The 22,326-nt window shown below is 46.2% G+C and overlaps 2 protein-coding genes across 5 annotated transcripts in view; one reads left to right on the forward strand and one right to left on the reverse strand.

The window, feature by feature from the left end:
• Window positions 1-50: 50 nt before the first annotated feature.
• On the forward strand, window positions 51-1,248 carry C1H1orf122 (chromosome 1 C1orf122 homolog). 2 transcript variants are annotated; one of them, XM_027968119.2, is made up of 3 exons: window positions 51-229; window positions 320-521; window positions 774-1,248. In XM_027968119.2, exons 1-3 carry the CDS (start codon window positions 195-197, stop codon window positions 867-869), a joined length of 333 nt encoding a protein of 110 aa, XP_027823920.1. In that variant the 5' UTR covers window positions 51-194; the 3' UTR covers window positions 870-1,248. The 2 variants fall into 2 exon arrangements, with proteins under 2 accessions (XP_027823920.1, XP_027823928.1); XM_027968127.2 differs by having other exon boundaries at window positions 51-88.
• A 126-nt stretch (window positions 1,249-1,374) lies between these two features.
• Window positions 1,375-22,326, reverse strand: part of MTF1 (metal regulatory transcription factor 1) — a 46,605-nt gene continuing 25,653 nt past the window's right edge. For 2 of the 3 annotated variants that reach the window (XM_042245792.2, XM_012100011.4), the window contains 4 exons: window positions 13,138-13,234; window positions 11,816-12,411; window positions 8,178-8,241; window positions 1,375-6,994 (listed from right to left, as the gene is read on the reverse strand). In XM_042245792.2, the coding sequence (XP_042101726.1) occupies window positions 6,564-6,994; window positions 8,178-8,241; window positions 11,816-12,411; window positions 13,138-13,234 (1,188 nt within the window). In that variant the 3' untranslated portion in view covers window positions 1,375-6,563. The remainder of the gene's footprint in view (window positions 6,995-8,177; window positions 8,242-11,815; window positions 12,412-13,137; window positions 13,235-22,326) is intronic. The other variant, XM_012100061.4, reaches the window with a different exon arrangement.

A 22,326-nucleotide genomic window follows, 5' to 3' on the forward strand; every position in this document is an offset into this window, starting at 1 on the left:
GTGATCTTCCGGTCCAGGAGGCTCGGCCCCACCCCCGCGCCGGGCAACTTAAAGGGACCGCGACCCCCAAGAGGATTGAAGGAGACCGGTGGGGACGGGGCGGGGCGCTGCTTTGCGGAGTCCTAGCGCAGCGCTGGGGGCCGGGGGGTGGGGGCTGCCGAAAGGGGGGCGGTGGTCGGGCCGCCCAGGCGGAGATGGAATGGGGCCCGGGTTCAGACTGGTCACGGGGGTGAGAGGGGGCCCGTCGGGGCGGGGGGAAGGGGTTCTGACCCGGCGCAAGCGCCGGCCCTGACCGTCTGTCTCGCTCTCTCCCGGACAGGGAGGCTGCCGGCGTGGACCGTGGGAAGGCGGGGCTGGGGCTCGGCGGGAGGCCACTCCCGCAGCCTCCCCGGGATGAGCGCGCCCAGCAGCTGCTGGACGCCGTGGAGCAGCGGCAGCGGCAGCTCCTGGACACCATCGCCGCCTGCGAGGAGATGCTGCGGCAGCTGGGCCGCCGGCGCCCGGAGCCGGCTGGTAGCGGGGTCAGTGCCCACCCCGGGCTGGGCCTGGGAGGTGGGGACTGCCCACTGGCCGTACTTGCTAAGCCCTGCCTTCCCCTGGAGGGTGGACGAGTGTCCCCACCGCTTTACCCCCTACTGCCTCTCATCTGGACGAGAGGCTTTGAAAAAGTTAAGTGCTATCCATGTGCCAAATGGCCATCTCTTTTGGGGCCTGATCCAAGGCCTTTCCTCCCAACCTCACTTTTTCTTTTTTTTTTTCCCTGTTCCAATCAGAATATCTCAGCCAAACCTGGAGCGCCCTCCCAGCCAGCTGTCTCCTCCAGAGGTGGCTTTCCAAAGGATGCTAGCGATGGAGCTGCGGAGCCCTGACCATCCCTGAGCCTGGCGTCGTATCTTCTCTCCCTCCCCGGGGCTGGTGGCTGGACTTTGAACAACTCCCTTTCAATAAAGGGGCCAGTCTTCACTGGCAATGGCTGGTATTTGGCTGTCAGCCTGGGGAGGCAGCTCTGCTAGCAGCTGGGTTCGCTCCCACTTCATCCTGGCTGAAGGCAGTGCTGAGCTCTGAAATGTAGCCGACAAATATACCCAGTCTGATTACCCAGATTTGGGCAGACCAGCAGTGCTCGCCGGAATTATCTGGCCTGCTTTGGGGGATCCAGGTGGTGTTACATGTCCATTTCATGCTTTGGGGGCTCCTAGCCCCACAAAACACTTCTAGCAGAGCCTTTATTAAAAGGAATCCTGCAGACTCTCCTGGTGACCGACCTTTCCTTTCTGTCCCCTCTAAAAACTCTAATGACTGGCGAGTGGGGAAGTGGTTGAAAACTGTCAGCCATGGGTAGGGTTGGGAAGAAATGCCACAGATACTACCAGATTTAAATAAGCATTTAATTAGGATTTCATTAGTATTTAATATTGCTTTTTTCAATTCCAAAAAGTTAAATTTTCACTTCTTAGCAGATATTTTAAAGTACAATATTAAGTTTATACAAAATGAGCAATTAAGCAAACACCATTATTTCACATTCTTCAAAAATACAAATTCATATTTATTCTTTTTTGGGTTTAGAGGTTTCTTCCTTTGGAAGTACTGAACCTGTAACGTTTTCATATCGCTCAGTGGAAGTCCGTTGTTCCCATGTTTCACAAATAAATTTGGTAGGCTTTTACATAATCCAAATAAAACTATTTGGGATTTTAAAAAACTTTCAACCAAGACCTCTGGCCAATGACTAGTGTGTGTCAAAAAAAGAAGGTTGTCGTGGGTCTTGCTTCTCCTGGCCAGAAAATCTGAGCCAGAGATTCAGCAAAACCCTGTTTCCAGCCACCTTCCCCAAACAGGAACTAGGAGTTTACAGGGAAAAAGAACAGCCACCTTGAATTCCGACCTCCCACCCCCATATTCTCCAAAACACAACAAAGGATGTAGACTGTTGAGTCAAACAGCGCCCTGGGGAGGCCTGAGGACACTGGGGAAAAGGGCAAGAGAGGCCTCTTGGACTTGGCACCACTATGAGGATAACAAGGATATTGCAGAAAACACCCCTGGGTTTGGTGAAGAAAAGATTTTATGAAAAATTTCCCCGTAAGAAAAAGAGTAGAAACTGCATTGAGCTGAGAAAGTGACATGACATCACCCAATTTGGGGCCCAGCAAGCACACCACCAAAAGGGCAGTGTGTGGTTTTAAACTTTGCTTCCAGTAAAAAAAGCTTGTACTATGTACACATTGACATAAAGATCCAGTTGAATTTGCATTTTTCAGTGCCGACTGAGAAGCCCTCTCTTGAACAGGAGTAACAGAAATGCCCAAACAGTGATCATCAGCTTCCCCAAAAGGTGTGAGAAGAAACATGGGACCCCTTCTCTTGCCTCCCAACACACGCAAGAGAAAAGAGGCTAAACTGACGACCAATCAGAAATATGCTTAATTCAGTTTTGTTGCCTCTCCCTTCCCCAATATTTAGGAATGGTCAATTTCTGATCTATGTCATAGCAGAACTATTTGCATATGATCTATGGAAATCTTTCTGCTTTGGCTGAAGTATGTTTTAAAACTTCTCTATTCGTTAGCAGCCTGAAAACTGAAGATAAAATGGGAGGGGAGAGGAGTGAGAGGGAAGGAAGAAAGTTCATAAAGCAGGTTATTAACAGCTTTGTTTACTGGATTCAATGAGGGCTGGAGGCTTTTGCTTAAAGAGCAGACAGGATGGCTAGGGTTGTGACCCCCACCACCTTCCCCAAACATATTTCTGATTGGTGGGGTAGAAAAACTGTAAACTCATCAGCAATACTGTTGCAGTTCCACAATCAATGATTTCAGTGACTCTGGAGAAGCCTTTAGGATTAAGGACAATGGACCTGATTACAAATGTAAAAGTCTAGAAAGCGCCAGGTGTCTACCTAGGAACAACCGGTTTCTTCCTTTCAGGCATCACTGTGTAACGGTGAAGGGGGAAAGATGGCAAAGGGCCAAGCAAAAGTGATGAAAAAGGGCCTCAACAGTCAGCAGAAGAAAACAGGACCCGCAGCAGTTCTTCAGAGGGCCTGAGGGGGTGCCCTTGGGCACACAGGGAAGGCTTGCATAGATTGAGCAGTTGCTGAGAATGCATAATAGTGTTTCCCTATGCATAGTCTCATAGCACAGGGCTGACAGAGTGGAAAAGCGCGGCCAGGCCAGGGTCACATGGGACAAGGACCGTCAAGCTACACATATTGCACCAAGGTAAGTGCTTTTCTTGTCACACCTCAATTTAACTTTTTTTCTGAGCAAAAAATAAAACTTTGTGGAAAGTATATATATGTATATATATACACACACAAAAGAAATTGCAGCAATTGAGTTAAAGATAAAATAACCTAAAGTGCTTTTTTAAAAAATTATTTCTTTAATATACCAATATGAGGTTCTGCAAACCCGTCCCTTTGGACACATTCAGCATTATACAAAATCTCTCAGAAAAACCCACCCGCCCATTATCCCCGTCAGTCTGCTGCCTTGACCCTGAAAGTAAAACTCTCCAGTCTATTAACTCTCCAGAGATGGTGAAAAGAAGTCCCTTTCTTCTACCCAAAGCAGTCTTCACACCTTAAGGCCCCTCCTGGGCTTTGTACCATGATCTCCTTCTAAAGAGGGGATGGGGTGGGGTGGGGTGGGATTCAATGAGTGACACCAATTCCTGTCATCAAACTACTGATGCCCCCAAGAGGCTGGCCAAACTGCCGGGAAAGGTAGGGCCACTTTCCCTCGATGCCTCCCTCACCTACCTGGGAAGGGCCAAATTCACTAAGGCAATTTGGTGGTACTGGCCGAAGTTTGCAGCCACCTGCCAAGCCCACAAACCCCCAAATTCCCCAGGCTGACTAGCACCCTATAAAGGGGCAGTCTAACTGGAGATGCCAGTGGGAGCAGAAAGCCTCAGTCTACGGGGGGCTATGATTAAGGTTACCGTGGGAAGAAAAAAGGCGTGATTTTACCTGCTGGAAGTCTGCACACCTTCCCTAACTTCACCCTAGGATCGTTCCTGGGTTTGAAAACCACTCTTCATGAAGGCTCTTTGTGGCTCCATTTTCAGCGGCCCTCTCTTCTCCAAGGCCCTTGGCACTAGAGACCAGGCTGATAGAAGGGGGGAAGGGTAGGGAAGAGTGCTAGAAGAGGAAGGAAATGAGAGGCTGCCTACCCTGTGGAGTAAACCTGCTCTTCACAACCACTCACTAGCATTTTAAGCACATCCCTGATGTTTTCAAAGCCCCCCTGTAATCAGTTGCCCTCAAAAGGCAGATACTGCAATTAGAAAAATCTGTCAGCCTAAAACTCGGCTTCTTCATCACCCTCAACCTTAGGAGAGAGGAAAAGTCACTGACCTGGGCAGACCCAACACAAGCACAGCAGTGGGGAAGCAATATTTCAACCATGGGCACATCCGACGGCCTTCACCGGGCTCCTGTTTTCCACCTCAGCTCCCAGGAGCCACATCTCAGGTGAGCCTAGGGTGCGAGCATGGGGAGGTCTCTTGGGACCCCACCATGCTGCTCTTTCTCAGAAGGTGTAGAGAAAACAGCCAGGGACCTACCACAAAGCTTCCCATGAGCTCAAGGCTGAGTGACAGCCAAGGACAACCCATACTCAGCAGCTGTTTTCCTGGGAGATGAACCCACTGCGGTAACAGAAGGTTCCTCCTGCCTTATCAACTTCTGCTGACGTCAGTGGTCACCCAGAACCCACCAGTTTTTTGGACAGGAGAATGCAAAGGGTCAGAAAAGAAACAGATTCTCCTGACTAGACCCCAGGAGCGAGAAACCACCAGATGCTTGTAGTAAAGCCCACTTTTCTTCACGGCAGTCACATTTACCACCTATGCCCTCTCGTCTGAATCTGTCCCTGAACATCCTGTTAAAAGTGGGGCCCCTGGCTCCCAGGTAAATGATTACTCTAGATACTGTCTCGGCGGGCCCTGAGGAATGGTGCAGGGAACAGGAGGGTGACAGATGCAGATTTCGTCACCTTAGGGAGTGAAACAGGAAGGCAGAATTACGGCTGCTTTCTGCCTGACATCATTGACTCAGCAGGGCAGCCTTGTGTGTGGCACCCTGCTTCTCACTCATGGCAGGGATGAGGCCCTTGGGAGGCAGAGGCCTCGTCAGACCTTGGGCCACACCTAGTTTCTGAGTTCAGTGAATGTGGGGAGCACTCGTGACTACATTAATATAGCCAGTTAAGAGAAACTTTCCATTTTAGTGTGGATTGTATTTTATGTTTTAAGAGGCAATGACTGACTCGGAGCCAAAGGCAGAGAGATGGATATAATTCTATACACAAATAAAAAAATTTTTTTCCCTATAATACAACTTAATGAAACATTCCAAATGAGATAACTTATTGCAACATTTCAGGCTTTTTGGTGGAAGGGGAATTTTTTGTTTTACCCTGAGTAGAAGATCATCGCTTTTTTTTTTTTTCTTTTTTCTTTTTGTTTAGAAATCATATGACTAAGCCGAGCAAGTCACATCCTTCTTTGCATTGTACTAGGCTGTATGCAAAATCCAGAGGGGTGAGAGGCAGAGATGGGGGGGCGGGTCAGGGGGCAACCAAAAGCCTGGCTGGAACCCAGAACCAGGATACCTGGCCTGCCGATGACAGGCCAACCGAACATCACTCCCATCAAGCCGCACCTTCTCCTGATCAGCAAAATGCAGCTCTTCTGCTCCGAGGAAGAAGATACCATTCAAGGAAGGCAGACCACCAGCCAGCAGCTGGCCATAAACCACATGTCCACTCTAGGACAAACAGTGATGTTCCCCAAGAAAAATTCATCACTGTGATCTGCAAGCCCTGGCAACCAGCAGAGAGAGAAGCAAGAACCCAGAGCAAACAGTATGATCACGTTGATAGAGCCTGCTCTGCACAGGTGTCAGGGACAGTCCCCACAGCCTGGGACCAGGATTTTGGACACCCATTTGTGATGCCGCTGGCTGCAGGGTGACATCAGCCATAGTCACCCTCAGCTCCACCATCACCAAGCACAGACCACAAAACCACCTCGCCTGATCCCTGTCCAGCTCACGGCTGTCTGACCTGCCTCTGCCACTTGACTCTTGGATGGAGGGTCTGGCCTTGCAAGCAAGCTTCAGCCTCAAAAGACACACAGGGCAACACAACATCCGACACACTGAACTCCACTGCCCCGACTACAAAGACCCCAGTGCAAGTGATGGGCAGCATCAGATTGATGGAAACCACACCCTTTCATTTAGAATTTTTATGCATACGAGTAACCTTAATTTCCAAGTTCACATGACAATAAGCAAAAGTGACATACAGTGCAGCCAAACAGTTCATTTATAACTTAGCTTTTTTTTGTGTTTTTGTTTTGTTTCTTCCAAAGATCAGTTCATTAAAAATGGATGCTCCTGGGATACGAATAAAGAAAATACGTCTGAAAGGTGAGGATTTCAAACAGTAGATTTCTTCATCCTTCAAATTGCTGACCCCCACGATGTTAGGCATCACACACCTCCTGCTTCCTGCTCGGCCTGTTCCAGGAGGGGAGCACAAGCGGGCCTTTCACTTGGAGAAACTGCTGGTCAGGCCCATCTCTTCCTCTTCCTGCAGTAGTGCTTCAATGGGAATCAGGTTGGAAGTGGTGTCCAGGCTCTGGAGGGACAGAAACTCTGACATATCTATGGCACGGAGCGGCTCTGTCTGCGGGTCTGAAGGAGTCACCGCCTGTCTGCTTTGCTCGCAGGAAGAGGGGGCAGCGGAGGAGGATGACAGGGGGATCGGGGGTGGGGAGAAAGTCTGTGGTGGCAGCTTCAGGCTGGGCCCGTCAGGAGGCTGGGCGCTCAGCGTGGGAGGGGGCGGGGAAGGACAGCCCTTCCTCCTGCTGGCCGCCCGCTCCTTGGCAGAGTCCCGGCACGCGCACTGACACTGACAGGCCTCCTCTTGTTTGATGATGATCACAGGAACACTGAGGCCAATCTGCTGTACAGCACTCCCTGTGAGAGAGGCGAGAGAGACTGCTCTTCAAGTAGCCGCAGGGCAAGGGCAAGGGCAAGAGGACAGGAGGGTGTGAGACTAGCTGAGCACCGCGGAGGCAGAACGATGGGAAGGGTTGGATGCCATGCTCCGGGTTTTGTTCTGCTTTAAACTGGACTGCGTTATTCCTCAAGTAAGAAGCCTCTGACACTCGCCATCCCCTCCAAGACAGAAAAGCCACACACCATCTAAATGCACCTGATTCTCCTAGCTTCATCTCTGGCCACTCTCCCAGGCACCCACCATGCCAGCCACAGTGGACGCCTCTCTCTCTCTCTGCACGTTCTTCAAAGCTCTGGGCTCAAGAGCTCGTCCTTCTGCCTCAGTTCTTCTGGAGAACTCATGTCTGAGTTCATTCCCCTCCTCTCCCAGCGCCTCCAGGCAGTGTTTGCAGCAGGCTTATACCTTAGGGCTGGCCTGAGGGCACTGCCATGTGCAGAGCTCCACACTGCACCAGCCCTGCCTGCCCCAGAGGCTCCGACCTCCTTTAGGACATCCCGCTCAACTCTGCAGCCGTGATCTCTGACACACTTGTGCACACATTCCTCCTCTTTTGCATGTCTGTTGTGCACAAGCACACTCTGAATTCAGACAAGCTTCGTGTGTCTCAAAAGAGCTAGAGACCACAGGGCAAGAGAACAGGTGGGGGGCGAGGCCTGTCTGAGAACTAGTGCTTTGGCGTTGCTACAAACTCACTGATGCCTTTGGGGGACTCGTTTCATCTTTCAGGGCCTAAGTTTTCTAATGTATAAAAGAAAGAGTTTGAGAAAAAGGACCCTCTAGCTTTATAGGAGTTTCTGACCCAGATGCTATTTCTTCATTACTGTAATTAGAAAAGAGTCCAGTGAATTAATAACTTCTCTCTTTAGCATTAACTATGATTCAGACTTTTTTCTGGCTATATTAAAGGCTACATGTAAAAGGGAAAGAACCATTACCAGTTAAAGAATGTTGTGGTATTTATGCTATAAGTGCAGTAACTTTCAGTAGCTGTAAGAATATGAAATACTCTAATAGAAAAATAATACGTAATAAATGTAATTTAAAAGAAATTAAAATCCAGGGCAAAGCAAGATTAACTAACTGTGCCTCAGGGGGCCCAGAGAGTTGACTTCCACTTACAGCTAACACAGAATTACGTACCTGTGCTACTGGCTACTGGTACTGCAGTGGTAAAAAACACCTTCTCAACTTTAGATGCTTGCTGCTGGGGGGAAAAAAAAATCACATTTATGGCTACTCAAATATGATACATCCCCAAGGACATGAAGCCTCCCCAATTGTAACAGTCATCCATGAGGACAGAAAACCCTCAGTGTTCAGGGATTTTTGCACTAAGCAATGTTTTGTTTGTGCTCTGACATGAGGTCACCACACTGCTGGACATTCAGTGCTAACAATGTAGCCGTCTTTGTCCCCTACTCCTTGGCTGTCTCCCAGCTGCTTAATCCAGTAGGTTCTATGTGCACAAAGGCCCCTCCAAGGTTGCTTTTCTCAAGTGGACAGTCTTCTCAGGGGGAGCCTGAGGGCTAGTTTCCCCTCTAAGTTCTCTACTCCCTGCTGACTCCCAAAGTTCTTTTTATACCCCTTGAGGACTAAGCTGCATGCTAAGGACAGGCCAAGACTTCCTCTCATAGGCAGAAGACCTATGAAGGCCCTAGGCAGTATGGTGTAAGCTGCACCGGATGGTGCTCAAGGGTGAGCCCTGGACTTAGCCTCACCAGGATTCAAGTTCAAGCTTGGTCACTTATTAGTTGTTGATGTCATGTAAGTAATTTAACCTCTTAGTCTTGGTTTCCTCACCCGTAAAAACTAGGATGACAACCCAAAGACTCTCCCAAAGGCCCCAAAAGGATGAAATGAGATGATGCATGTGAAGCCTGAGGCACACCATGGGGATTCAGCAAATACTAGCTGTACATATGATTACTAAGTAGGACCATCAAGTTGTGCCCAGAAATCACTCCTCACTTTAGCACACTTCCTATTCAACTGGCTATAGGGTTTTTGCTTTCTCCAATTCATATTAAAAAGGGGTTTATCTTTCGTCCTTTTAAGGAAAATAAAAAGTGCCTCTCGGATGAGTCTAGGAGGAATATGAACACTCTGGCTAAGTTATAGGGGAGACATTACGAAACAATCATGGAGGAATGAGACTCAGTACAAATACATGAAAATGAGCGTGTGCTTGGTCACTTCAGTCGTGTCCGACTCTTTGCGACCCTATGGACTGTAGCCTCTGTCCATGGGGATTCTCCAGGCAAGAATACTGGAGTGGGTTGCCATGCCTGCCTGCAGGGGATTTTCCCAACCTAGGGATCAAACCCAGGTCTCCCACCTTGCAGGCGGATTCTTTACTGTCTGAGCCACCAGGGAAGCCCACAGGAAAATGAACTGGATGGAAAAAGAATAAGCTGTTTCGTGCAGTTCCCTAGGGCAGCACAGATCCAGAAAGTGGAGATAAAGAAACTGCATGGAGGCATGTGGTTGCCAGAGGGGTGGAGAGACAACAGGCGAGGGGAAGTGAGAACTGTGAAAGGCCAGTTGCAGAACACACACGTCATGGGTGTGAAAGGTACAGTGTGGAGAATATAGGCAACAAGCGTGTGAATCTTTGGATGGTGACGTGTGTGGTAGTGTCACATATAGTGACCAGACGTATCGTGGTGATCACTTTGAAATGTACAGAAATATCACTATGTTGTCTAACCGGAACAGAGGCAGGTCCGTGGTACTTCAAAACAAACAAACAGACTCACTGAAAGATCAGTTTTGTGCTTCCAGGAGGCAGGCCGGGTGGGGAGAGGGGGAGCTGGCTGAAAGCAGTGAAGAGCCAGACCTCCAGTTAAGAGATAAAGTACTAGGGCACAGGCACAATGCGATGGGCACGATTAACACTGCTGTATGTTACACATGAAAGCTCTTTAAGCCGTGAATCCTCAAAGTTCTCTCACACACACATTTTCTTCTGTATCCTTAAGTTTTTATCTATCACGTGATGATGGATGCTCACTAAATGTGTGCCAAATTATTATGCTGTACGCCTCAAACTTATACTCTGCTATCTATCAATTATATCTCAATAAAACTGGAAGAAAATAGAAAAAAAAAGATCATAAATGAGATAGTAGGATCATTTTCTGTATACAGCCATCAGCAAATATTAAGAACAGTAAAAATAATGGGAAAAAAAGTGTTTTTTTGGCCATGTTGTGTAGCATGTGGGATCTTAGTTCCCCAACCAGGGATTGCCCTTTGCAGTGAAAGTGCGGAGCCTTCACCACTGGACTGCCTGAGAAGTCCCTGAAAATAATTTTAAATAATGAAAACAATAGTAACAACCAAAAAACCGAACCACCTGGAGGCAGGTTGGATCACAATGCTGAAGAGGCTGTTCCAGGGACTCTGGCCATCTGAAACTGGAACTAGGGTGCCTCCAGAGGTGGTGGCGCCCATCCCATTTATGGAACTTGAGTGCTCTTGCCATTTAGCTCCAACCTGCCTTTCTGGTTGTTTGGCAGCATCATACATCCACCAGACCTACTCCTGCTCAGTGCAGCCTTTCCTCCACCTAATTCCTGCTCACACCTCAAGAAGGCTCACCTGGCCCATATGGCCACCCAATAAGCCTTTAGTCTCTGAACCCCTCATCTGGCAGCACAATCAGCAGCATGGATTCTGGGACTGGTCTGCCTAGGCTTTGCCATTTATAAGCTGTGTGACCTTGGACTAGTCACCACTTAACTTCTCTGGGTCTCAGCTCTCCATTGATAAAATCATATCTACTTCCTAAGATTGCTGTGATTAAAATACTTAACATGGGGTGGGGGTGACATCTAGAGATACAAACATATACAGATGTTAATAATCATTTATCAATATTAATTCACTTATAATAAATGTATCACATTGATACAAGCTGTTAATAATGAGGGAAACTAGGCTGGGGGTGGGCAGGGAGCAGGAAGTGTATGGAAGTTCTTACTATTTGTTTGATAAAAACTAAAAAATATATATAATCTAAAAATAAGGTCCCTAAGGTAATGACTGGCACGTTAGACCCTCAATTTTAATAAGTGCTTAGTCAGCACAGGAAGCCCATACGTACATGAAGGGCTCAAAAAGTCACAACTATTGTTATTTTTTATTACCATTATTTTTATTATTTGACACTTTATCTACTGGTAGCATTAACTTCCTTCTAGGTATTTTAGCCTCTTTAACTAGAATATAAGTTTTTATCAAAAATAAATGTTTTTTTTTTTTTCATTTTTCCAGATTTCCAAGAGTATCCTGTGTGGTATCTGGTATACAGCAGGTTCTCAAAATATACTCAGTTGAACAACCACGTCATTTCCTTAGCCACTGAGACCATACACTTGGGTAGAAAATGGCTCTATGATGGATTCTGGGAGCACAGATTACTTCTGACTTGGCCACTGTGGTCTGTTTCCATCTGATGAGGTCCCATCAGTCCCTCAGCCCAGGATGGACTCTGCCTTGGAGAACGTTCTCGGACTCTCCTGTCAGAATTGACAGAATCAGACCGCAGCTGAAATACCTAGGTAAATCTGAAAATTGTTTCTCTGGCCCTCTATTATAGGTATTGACCGCAACATTCCGGGACTCACACTGCTTGATTATGGGGGAAATGACTGGTAGAGTGATGTGTTTCGGGGTAGAAACAACAGCCATTTTCCTTTTTTGAAGTAAAGGCCTCTGAACATGTCACCCACAGAAATACACTTCACCCACTGGACCCCTTTCCACATCATACTTACAATTTGCTCTTGAGTTTGCGGTGTGCTGGTGGTACCATTTAGTATCCACTGTAAGTTCTGCTCCCCCATGACTAGGCTGGGCTGCAGGATAGCTGCGCTGGGAGTCGGGGTGATGGTTAGAGTGGGATTACTAGTTAGGACAGAGTTGGCATCCAGGGGCAGAGTCTGGACCATGGCTGGCAGGGGCTCAGTAGTACTTTGTGTTTGGGGTGGTGCTGCCATGGCGGATGCCACTGCCGCTGCTGACGCCAAGGCCCCAGCAACAACAGAGAGTCCTGGTACGATGGGCTGCGGTGCCTGGAGGTGCGGAAGAAACTCTTGATGATTAGCAGCAAACTGCGTGCTGTGGGCAACAGGCACTTCTGGAGGTTGTAAGAGAGCAGGGGGGTTGCCAAATGCAGCTTGCTGGGAACCAGTTCCTAGGGAGGGAGCAGGCAGAGGAGCAGATGGTGCTGAGGCTGGTAGTAGAGGCTGGGGTGGCTCGGAGATGCCAGGCTGCAGTATAAGTGGAAGAGATAAAGATGCTGAATGTCTTGTGGATGGCGGAACATCACTGACTGACTCCGCATCACCATTAAAACTTTCAATCAAGGCAGCTGGCAAGAAAAAGAAATAGAAATATAGATACACATTCCAACCCTTATATAAGCCACAAAAACAGTCTCTATGGGCTACACCAAAGACAGCTGAAGTCTGTTAGAGACGATTCCTTCACTGCAGACAGGCTGGCTCTCTGCTTTTCACGTAATGACCCCTCTGGTCAAAGTACCAGGCTTTACCATCAACCTCACTTTCTAAACTCGAAGACCTAGTATGGATCTAACCATAAAAAATGTGTGTCCCGTGGCTTTTGTGGAAAAGAGGTTAGACATTCTTTTCTGGGCACATGACCACTGAACACACTTTTTAACTACTGTGACGCTTCAGGGACATATTTTCATTCAAACACAATTTGATCTACATATCTAAAGTTTGGTTTGTGGATTCTATCCACTCATGAATGGGGTGTCACATCAGAAGAAAGTGCTCACGACTCCTCTCACTTTTTGAAAGCCAACGAAAGATTCTGGAAAAGGGGACCCTCTTCATTTGAGGGTCCAGGAAAAGTAGATCCTCAAGTAAACCCTTGATGAGGGAAGCAGGGGAAAGAAAAAAATGGAATTGAGCTAAAAAGCCCATCCTTCTCTGATCCCTCAATGAAAGTACACTTCATTCAAAGGACCTGAAATATATCACTGTGCTTGACATCTACTGTGTCAGCAAGTGTGAATTCTCCTTCCCAGTGCGGAGATCTGAGCAGGAAGACAGTCTGTGTAACAAACCTGTCTGTTGAGGATCTTCCTGAATTGCCGGATCATCTGACTTCTGGAACATTGGTCCAAAAATGATTGCTGGTGAGAGAGTGCTGAGATTCTGGCCCTGTGGCAGAGACAGAGACAAACGCATGAGGCGCACCATCCAAAAGCAGGTCTGCACCCCAAGACGGCGCAGAGCAGCAGGATGAGAATGATCTTCGGCTATGCTTCTGGTTTCTAACTTTTCTTTTCCTAAGGTGACATTTATTCCCCTAAGCCTCAGACACTGAAGATCTGGGTCTTCAAACACTCTAAAGCAGGAGTTGGCAAACTGACTTGCTGGCTGAATGCCTGTTTCTGCAAATAAAGCTGTACTGGAAGAGGCACTCTGGTTCACTTTTGAATTCTCTCTATAGCTTCTGCACTGCAATGGCAGAGCTGAGCAGTTGTACAGAGAATGTATGGGCCACAAAGCTGAAATTATCTATCTGGCCCTTTACAAAAAGAAGTTTGCTGATCCCTGCTCTGAAAGATAAAATCCTACAAAAAGTGGGGTTGTATACTATCTATTACTTGGAACTTGCTTTTCTCATGTAATAATAATATACTGTGATATCTTTCAAGGTTATTATATAACATCTATAATATTCTAATATGTACACATGGTGGTGAATGAAACAATATAAAGAAACACAATAACAGACAATAATAATGGCCTTATCCTCACCACTATCATTCCAGTTTCTTTCTAACTTACAGTTAAGAAAAGGTCAGAGGCATTTTGTAAAGCTATGAAAAACCAAAACACCTAGTGCCCTGAGGGCTTGACTCCTGCCAGGCACCTAATAAAATGACCGCCTCTAGGCTTCCCTTTAGTTTAGTTTATTTAAGGGAAGGGAAAAAACAGTAATTCTCTTCTCTGTGGTCCACCTCCACTCCGCATTTTGAAGGGCGAGAGTGACAAAAGCAAGATCCCAAGAAGTTCAGTGAAGCTGACGACCAGCGTGATACAGGGTTGGCCAAAAAGTTTGTTCGTATTATTTGTAACACGAAGGCAGAAACCTAGCAAGGCTTCCAGCCTCTAGTCCAGAGGGAGTTAGGAATCACAGGCCAAGAAAATGCCTTGAAACCTTTCATCATGACACAAAGTAGGAAATTATATAATTTATAATAATTTATGAAAGTGAAAGTCACTCAGTCATATCCGACTCTTTGCCACCCCATGGACTGTAGCCTGCCAGGCTCCTCTGTCCATGGAATTCTCCAGGCTGGAATACTGGAGTGGGTTGCCATTCCCTTCTCCAGGGGGTCTTCCCAAGCCAGGGATTCGAATCCAGGTCTCAGGCATTGCAGGAAGATTCTTTACCATCTGAGCCACCAGGGAAGCCTAAGAATACTAAAGTGGGTATATATAATAATTCATATTATATATAATTTATAAGATATATTACATACATATGAATGTATAACTGAAACAAAAGTCTATGAAACAGAGCCTGTCCTTATGACCTGCAGTGTCTTCTATATTCTCTATCCTATTGCTGTTCTCAGAATGTTGATTATAAACCACTATTTTATAACCCAATAAAGATGCACCACCCAGTTTGAAACACAGTGAGCTAACAACTACCACTAAGCCGCAAGCTTTGCAACGTCTTCATGGTTGTTATTTTTTTTTGTTCTACTTGTTTATGAAGCATTACAGGAATAACACTGTTTAAAAGGAACGAATCTGTGACTTCAGAAGATGATGTATAAGAATTTTCACAGCAGTACTGCTGTAACGGCTCCAAACTAGAAACTTTCCAAATGCCCAAGGGCAGAAGACAGAACATACTCTTATATTCACTTAGTGTAATAACTGTTCAGGCGCTTTGCTGGAGCAGCCGTGCAGAGATACCCCACGTCCAAGGTAAGAGAAACCCAAGTAAGACGGTAGGCACTGAGAGAGGGCATCAGAGGGCAGACACACTGAAACCACAATCACAGACAACTAACCAATCTGATCACACAGACCACAGCTTATGTAACTCAGTGAAACTAAGCCATGCTGTGTGGGGCCACCCAAGACGGATGGGTCATGGTGGAGAGGTCTGACAGAATGTGGTCCACTGCAGAAAGGAATGGCAAACCACGTCAGTATTCTACCTTGAGAACCCCATGAACAGTATGAAAAAGCAAAAAGATAGGACACTGAAAGATGAACTCCCCAGGTTAGTAGGTGCTCAATATGCTGCTGCAGATCAGCAGTATGATCTCCAGAAAGAATGAAGGGATGAATGAAGGGAGGCAGTCAAAGCATGATCTGAGCCTATAAGAGCCTGTCTATAATATTCCAGAAAGAATGAAGGGACGCAGCCAAAGCAAAAACAACACCTACTGTGGATGGGACTGGTGATGGAAGCAAGGTCCGATGCTGTAAAGAGCAGTATTGCATAGGAACCTGGAATGTTAGGTCCATGCTGCTGCTGCTAAGTCGCTTCAGTCATGTCCGACTCTGTGCAACCCCATAGACGGCAGCCCACCAGGCTCCCCCGTCCCTGGGATGAATCAAGGGAAACTGCAAGTGGTCAGACAGGAGATGACAAGAGTGAACATCGATATTCTAGGAATCAGCAAACTAAGATGGACTGGAATGGGTGAATTTTAACTCAGATGACCATTATATCTACTACTGTGGGAAGGAATCCCTTAGCAGAAATGGAGTAGCCATCATAGTCAACAAAAGAGTCCGAAATGCAGTACTTGGATGCAATCTCAAAATGACAGAATGACCTCTGTTCGTTTCCAAGGCAAAGCATTCAATATCATGGTAATCCAAGTCTATGCCCCAACCACTAACGCTGGAAGAAGCTGAAATTGAACAGTTCTAAGATGTCCTTTTCATTATAGGGGACTGGAATGCAAAAGTAGGAAGTCAAGAAACACCTGGAGTAATAGGCAAATTTGGCCTTGGAATATGGAATGAAGCAGGGCAAAGGCTAACAGAATTTTGCCAAGAGAATGCACTGGTCATAGCAAACACCCTCTTCCAACAACACAAGAGAAGACTCTACACATGGACATCACCAGATGGTCAACACTGAAATCAGACTGATTATATTCTTTGCAGCCAAAGATGGAGAAGCTATATATAGTCAGCAAAAACAAGACCGGGAGCTGACTGTGGCTCAGATCATGAGCTCCTTATTGCCAAATTCAGACTCAAATTGAAGAAAGTAGGGAAAACCACTAGACCACTCAGATACGACCTAAATCAAATCCCTTATGATTATACAGTGGAAATGAGAAATAGATTTAAGGGACTAGATCTGATAGATAGAGTGCCTGATGAACTATGGACGGAGGTTTGTGACACTGTACAAGAGACAGGGATCAAGACCATCCCCATGGAAAAGAAATGCAAAAAAGCAAAATGGCTGTCTGGGGAGACCTTACAAATAGCTGTGAAAAGAAGAGAAGCGAAAAGCAAAGGAGAAAAGGAAAGCTATAAACATCTGAATGCAGAGTTCCAAAGAATAGCAAGAAGAGATAAGAAAGCCTTCCTCAGCAATCAATGCAAAGAAATAGAGGAAAACAACAGAATGGGAAAGACTAGAGATCTCTTCAAGAAAATTGGAAAAAAAAAAAAAAAGAAAGAAAATTGGAGATATCAAGGGAACATTTCATGCAAAGAGGGACACAATAAAGGACAGAAATGGTATGGACCTAACAGAAGCAGAAGATATTAAGAAGAGGTGGCAAGAATACACAGAAGAACTGTACAAAAAAGATCTTCACGACCCAGGTAATCACGATGCTGTGATCACTCACCTAGAGCCAGACATCCTGGAATCTGAAGTCAAGTGGGCCTTAGAAAGCATCACTACGAACAAAGATAGTGGAGGTGATGGAATTCCAGTTGAGCTCTTTCAAATCCTGGAAGATGATGCTGTGAAAGTGCTGCACTCAATATGCCAGCAAATTTGGAAAACTCAGCAGTGGCCACAGGACTGAAAAAGGTCAGTTTTCATTCCAATCCCAAAGAAAGGCAATGCCAAAGAATGCTCAAACTACCGCACAATTACACTCATCTCACATGCTAGTAAAGGAATGCTCAAAATTCTCAAAGCCAGGCTTCAGCAATACATGAACCGTGAATTTCCAGATGTTCAAGCTGGTTTTAGAAAAGGCAGAGGAACCAGAGATCAAATTGCCAACATCCACTGGATCATGGAAAAAGCAAGAGAGCTCCAGAAAAACATCTATTTCTGCTTTACTGACTATGCCAAAGCCTTTGACTGCATGGATCACAATAAACTGTGGAAAATTCTGAAAGAGATGGGAATACCAGACCACCTGACCTGCCTTTTGAGAAACCTGTATGCAGGTCAGGAAGCAACAGTTAGCACTGGACATGGAACAACAGACTGGTTCCAAATAGGAAAAGGAGGACATCAAGGCTGTATATTGTCATCCTGCTTATTTAACTTCTATGCAGAGTACATCATGAGAAACGCAGGACTGGAAGAAATACAAGCTGGAATCAAGATTGCCGGAAGAAATATCAATAACCTCAGATATGCAGATGACACCACCCTTATGGCAGAAAGTGAAGAGGAACTAAAAGCCTCTTGATGAAAGTGAAAGAGGAGAGTGAAAAAGTTGGCTTGAAGCTCAACATTCAGAAAACAAAGATCATGGCATCCAGTCCCATCACTTCATGGGAAATAGATGGGGAAACAGTGGAAACAGTGTCAGACTTTATCTTTTTGGGCTCCAAAACCACTGCAAATGGTGACTGCAGCCATGAAATTAAAAGATGCTTACTCCTTGGAAGGAAAGTTATAACCATCCTAGATCGCATATTGAAAAGCAGAGACATTACTTTGTCAACAAAGGTCCATCTTGTCAAGGCTATGGTTTTTCCAGTGGTCATGTATGGATGTGAGATGGATGTGAGAGTTGGACTGTGAAGAAAGCTGAGCACCAAAGAACTGATGTTTTTGAATTGTGGTGTTGGAGAAGACTCTTGAGAGTCCCTTGGACTACACAGAGATCCAACCAGTCCATCCTAAAGGAGATCAGTCCTGGGTGTTCATTGGAAGGACTGATGCTGAGGCTGAAACTCCAATAGTTTGGCCACCTGATGCGAAGAGCTGACTCATTTGAAAAGACCCTGATGCTGGGAAAGATTGAGGGCAGGAGGAGAAGGGGACGACAGAATATGAGATGGTTGGATGGCATCACTGACACAATGGACATGGGTTTGGGTGGACTCCGGGAGTTGGTGATGGACAGGGAGGACTGGCATGCTGCGATTCATGGGGTCGCAGAGTCAGACACGACTGAGCGACTGAACTGAAACTGAATAACTGCTCAACAATGAGAACAAATAATCTATATATTATTTTATGCAACAACATGCATTAATTCCTCAAACAAAATGTTGCAAGAAAGAAGCCAGGACAAATGAGTATAGGCCACATTTGAATTATAGAAAGCATAAAAACAGGCAAAATTCACCTTAGGTTGTGAGAAGCCAGGATAGTGGTTATCCTTAGGAAGAGGTAACGGCTGTTAAGGGACCTGATGGGGGATTCTAGGGTGTTGGAATGTTCTGTTTGTTGATTTGCGTGCTGGTTATGACACCGGAAGGGGCAGGGCACAACCTTTAAAAGAATGGCATGGCCTGTTGTTGTTGTTTAGTTGCTCAGTTGTGTCCGACTCTTTTGCCACCCCATGGACTGTAGCCCACCAGGCTCTTCTGTCCATGGGATTTCCCAGGCAAGAATACTGGAGTGGGTTGCCATTTCCTTCTCCAGAGGATCTTCCTGACCCAGGGATGGAACCTGTGTCTCCTGCATTCCCAGGCAGATTCTTCCGTGCTAAGCCACCAGGGAAGCCCAGTGGCATGGCCTGAGGACACGGCATAAAGTGATTAGAAGCAACTAGGTCCAAAATGGACTTCCCTGGTGGCACAGACGGTAAAGCGTCTGTCTACAGTGTGGGAGACCCAGGTTCGATCCCTGGGTCGGGAAGATTCTCTGGAGAAGGAAATGGCAACTCACTCCAGTACTATTGCCTGGAAAATCTCATGGACAGAGGAGCCTGGTAGGCTATAGTCCATGGGGTCGCAAAGAGTTGGACACGACTGAGCAACTTTACTTACTAGGTCCAAAATGGCCATGAGTTGTCTTCCATAAAGGTCAAACAGTGGGCACTGGCCCAATTCCTGGAAATCCCCACCCTTTCCCCAAGATAGCTGGAATACTCTTCCTACTCATTAGCCTATGTAATTACCCACCCCTATCAATTCTGACAGCCGGATACCCTGCTGCCTCCTGGGCCTCTCTTGCCTTTCGAGATGGTCCACAGTCTTGAGTACTCCCTGAAGAGCCCTTCTTTCCCTCCACTATGGCTCATTCTTGAATTCCTTCCTGCACAAAGCCAAGAACCTACACTTGGTGGCCGTCCGTCCCAGGGACTCAGATATGACCATCCTCTTGTCCCCACACTTCCCCTTCTGCGACAGTTACAGGAATATGGTGAACGGCGATGACTCATCAAGTTGTACATTTATGACAGGTGTACTTTTCTGTATGTATATTATACCGTCATAAACAGGTTGGTTTTTTTTTTTAATTAAAAAAGGTAAGTGCTAAAGCAATAAATGCTGGAGAGGGTGTGGAGAAAAGGGAACCCTCCTACACTGTTGGTGGGAATGCAAACTAGTACAGCCACTATGGAGAACAGTGTGGCGATTCCTTAAAAAATTGCAAATAGAACTACCTTATGACCCAGCAATCCCACTGCTGGGCATACACACCGAGGAAACCAGAATTGAAAGAGACACATGTACCCCAATGTTCATCGCAGCACTGTTTATAATAGCCAGGACATGGAAACAACCTAGACGTCCATCAGCAGATGAATGGATAAGAAAGCTGTGGTACATATACACAATGGAGTATTACTCAGCCGTTAAAAAGAATTCATTTGAATCAGTTCTGATGAGATGGATGAAACTGGAGCCGATTATACAGAGTGAAGTAAGCCAGAAAGAAAAACACCAATACAGTATACTAACACATATATACGGAATTTAGGAAGATGGCAATGACGACCCTGTATGCAAGACAGGGAAAGAGACGCAGATGTGTATAACGGACTTTTGGACTCAGAGGGAGAGGGAGAGGGTGGGATGACTTGGGAGAATGACATTCTAACATGTATACTATCATGTGAATTGAATCCCCAGTCTATGTCTGACGCAGGATGCAGCATGCTTGGGGCTGGTGCATGGGGATGACCCAGAAAGATGTTATGGGGAGGGGAGGTGGGAGGGGGGTTCATGTTTGGGAATGCATGTAAGAATTAAAGATTTTAAAATTTAAAAAATAACAAAAATAAAATAAAAATTTAAAAAAAAAAAAAAAAGATAAGTGCTGAAGGGACTGACTCAGCCACTGCCAGGCTTCAGGGCAATAACCCTGGGGGCAGAGCGAGTGGGAACCACCCCCTCAAGTGAGGAGAGACGAACAGGTTGAGCCTCTGGGGCCTGGAGCAGAGAGACTTGAGAACACTGAGCTGTTTGGGAACATGATGGATCTTGAGGCTCAGAGGCCAACAGGCCCAGTGGGCTGTTCCTCAGAGCTTCAGCCCAAATTCATACCTAGGACACAGAGAAACATGTAGGCTGCCCAGGAACCTGGAAAATGATGATCTCATAAAAATATATCATTTAATTTTAACAACTCATTATCATTTCTTTTAAAGCAAGCAAGGCAAAATCCACCCTATTCAAAGCACTTTGATCTTAGTCTGAAAGACTAAACGCTGGAGGACAAGGACACAACATATAATTTGATCCCAGGGAAGGAAAACAGGCCTCTCTCTTGCTGTTGTAAATTATGGATAGAAAAAGCTTTCCTTTTTCACAAGTACTCAATGTCCCCTCATATGGTTCCTCACCTGGTGACCTTAGGGCTCTAGAAAGCTCCTCAGTCATGTGTCAAGTCCCAGTCAGGGAGTGGATACCTCAACCATTTCCCACGATCTCTGATATTAAGGAGACGTTTACCCAGAAATCTTACCCCGTGTGGTTCAGAGGGCAATCTTGGCCCAGTACTCTTACTTAGAGCATCAGCTCTGAAATATGAGTATGCCAAACAATCATACAAAGTGCTTTTTTTGGGGGGGTGGGCCCTTCAGATTGGTTAATTTCTACTGGTCTCTCTTCAATTCAACTGATTCTTTCATCTGTTATTTCCAGTCTGCTGTTAAGCCCATTTGGTGAATTTTTAAATTTTGATATATTTTCAGTTCCAGAATTCCCATTTGGCACATTTTTTTATAGTTTCTATTTCTCTGCTAAGAGTTCCTATTTATTAAATCATTACAAGTAATCCTTAATATGCTTGAGCATTTTAAGAGCTACTTATAAATGTCTGTCCACTAATTCTATCACCTGGCTCATCTTGGGGTCAGTCTCCGTAGTCCATAAATGACCTTTTCTCTTGAGTAGAGGTAATGTTCTCTTATGTCTTATGTTTACTAATTTTGGATAACCCTGGACATTGCAAATGATATGCTGCAGAGACTCAGGATTCTGTTACACTTCTTGGAAGAGTATTTGGTTGTTTGCTATAACATTCCAGTGACTTGGCTATGCTCTAACTCCAAGCTCTGTCTTCCCTGCAGTGGATGGCAGCTGTCCTCTTCATCCAGCTCTTTAGCCTCAGCTGGACTGCTTGGGGTCTGCCCCACACACCCACAATTCAGGGGTCAACTGGAGGTTTGGACACAGCTCCAAACAGAACTTGGGATTCAACCTCTGTGTTCTCTCCTTTGCAGGTCATTAACTCTCCAGGTGCCGCACTGTTGCCCTGAGCTCTGTCCTCCGGGTAGTCACTCCAGTAAGAGCGAGTGTTTACTGAGCCTGAGCCGTCCTGTTTGGTATCAACTAGGCTTGCTCTGAGACAGATAAGCCATAAAGCCTGCAGACCCATCCAGTGCCACTGCTATCTCCCAAGCGGCCCCGTCATTCAAACGTTGCCTCTGCCTGTTTGGGTTGCTCTCTGGTGCCTTCACGTAGTTGTTTTCATATTTTGCCCAGCATACACAGTTGTTTTCTGTGGGAGGGCTGGTCTGATAAGAGAAATTCTGCCATTACCAGGAGAACCCAGGACCTAGTGTGCTAATATAAAATTGTGCAGGGTCAGGCCCCCCTCCCAG

The sequence above is a fragment of the Ovis aries genome, chromosome 1 (genome assembly GCF_016772045.2).
Source record: "Ovis aries strain OAR_USU_Benz2616 breed Rambouillet chromosome 1, ARS-UI_Ramb_v3.0, whole genome shotgun sequence".
NCBI classification, from domain to species: domain Eukaryota; kingdom Metazoa; phylum Chordata; class Mammalia; order Artiodactyla; family Bovidae; genus Ovis; species Ovis aries.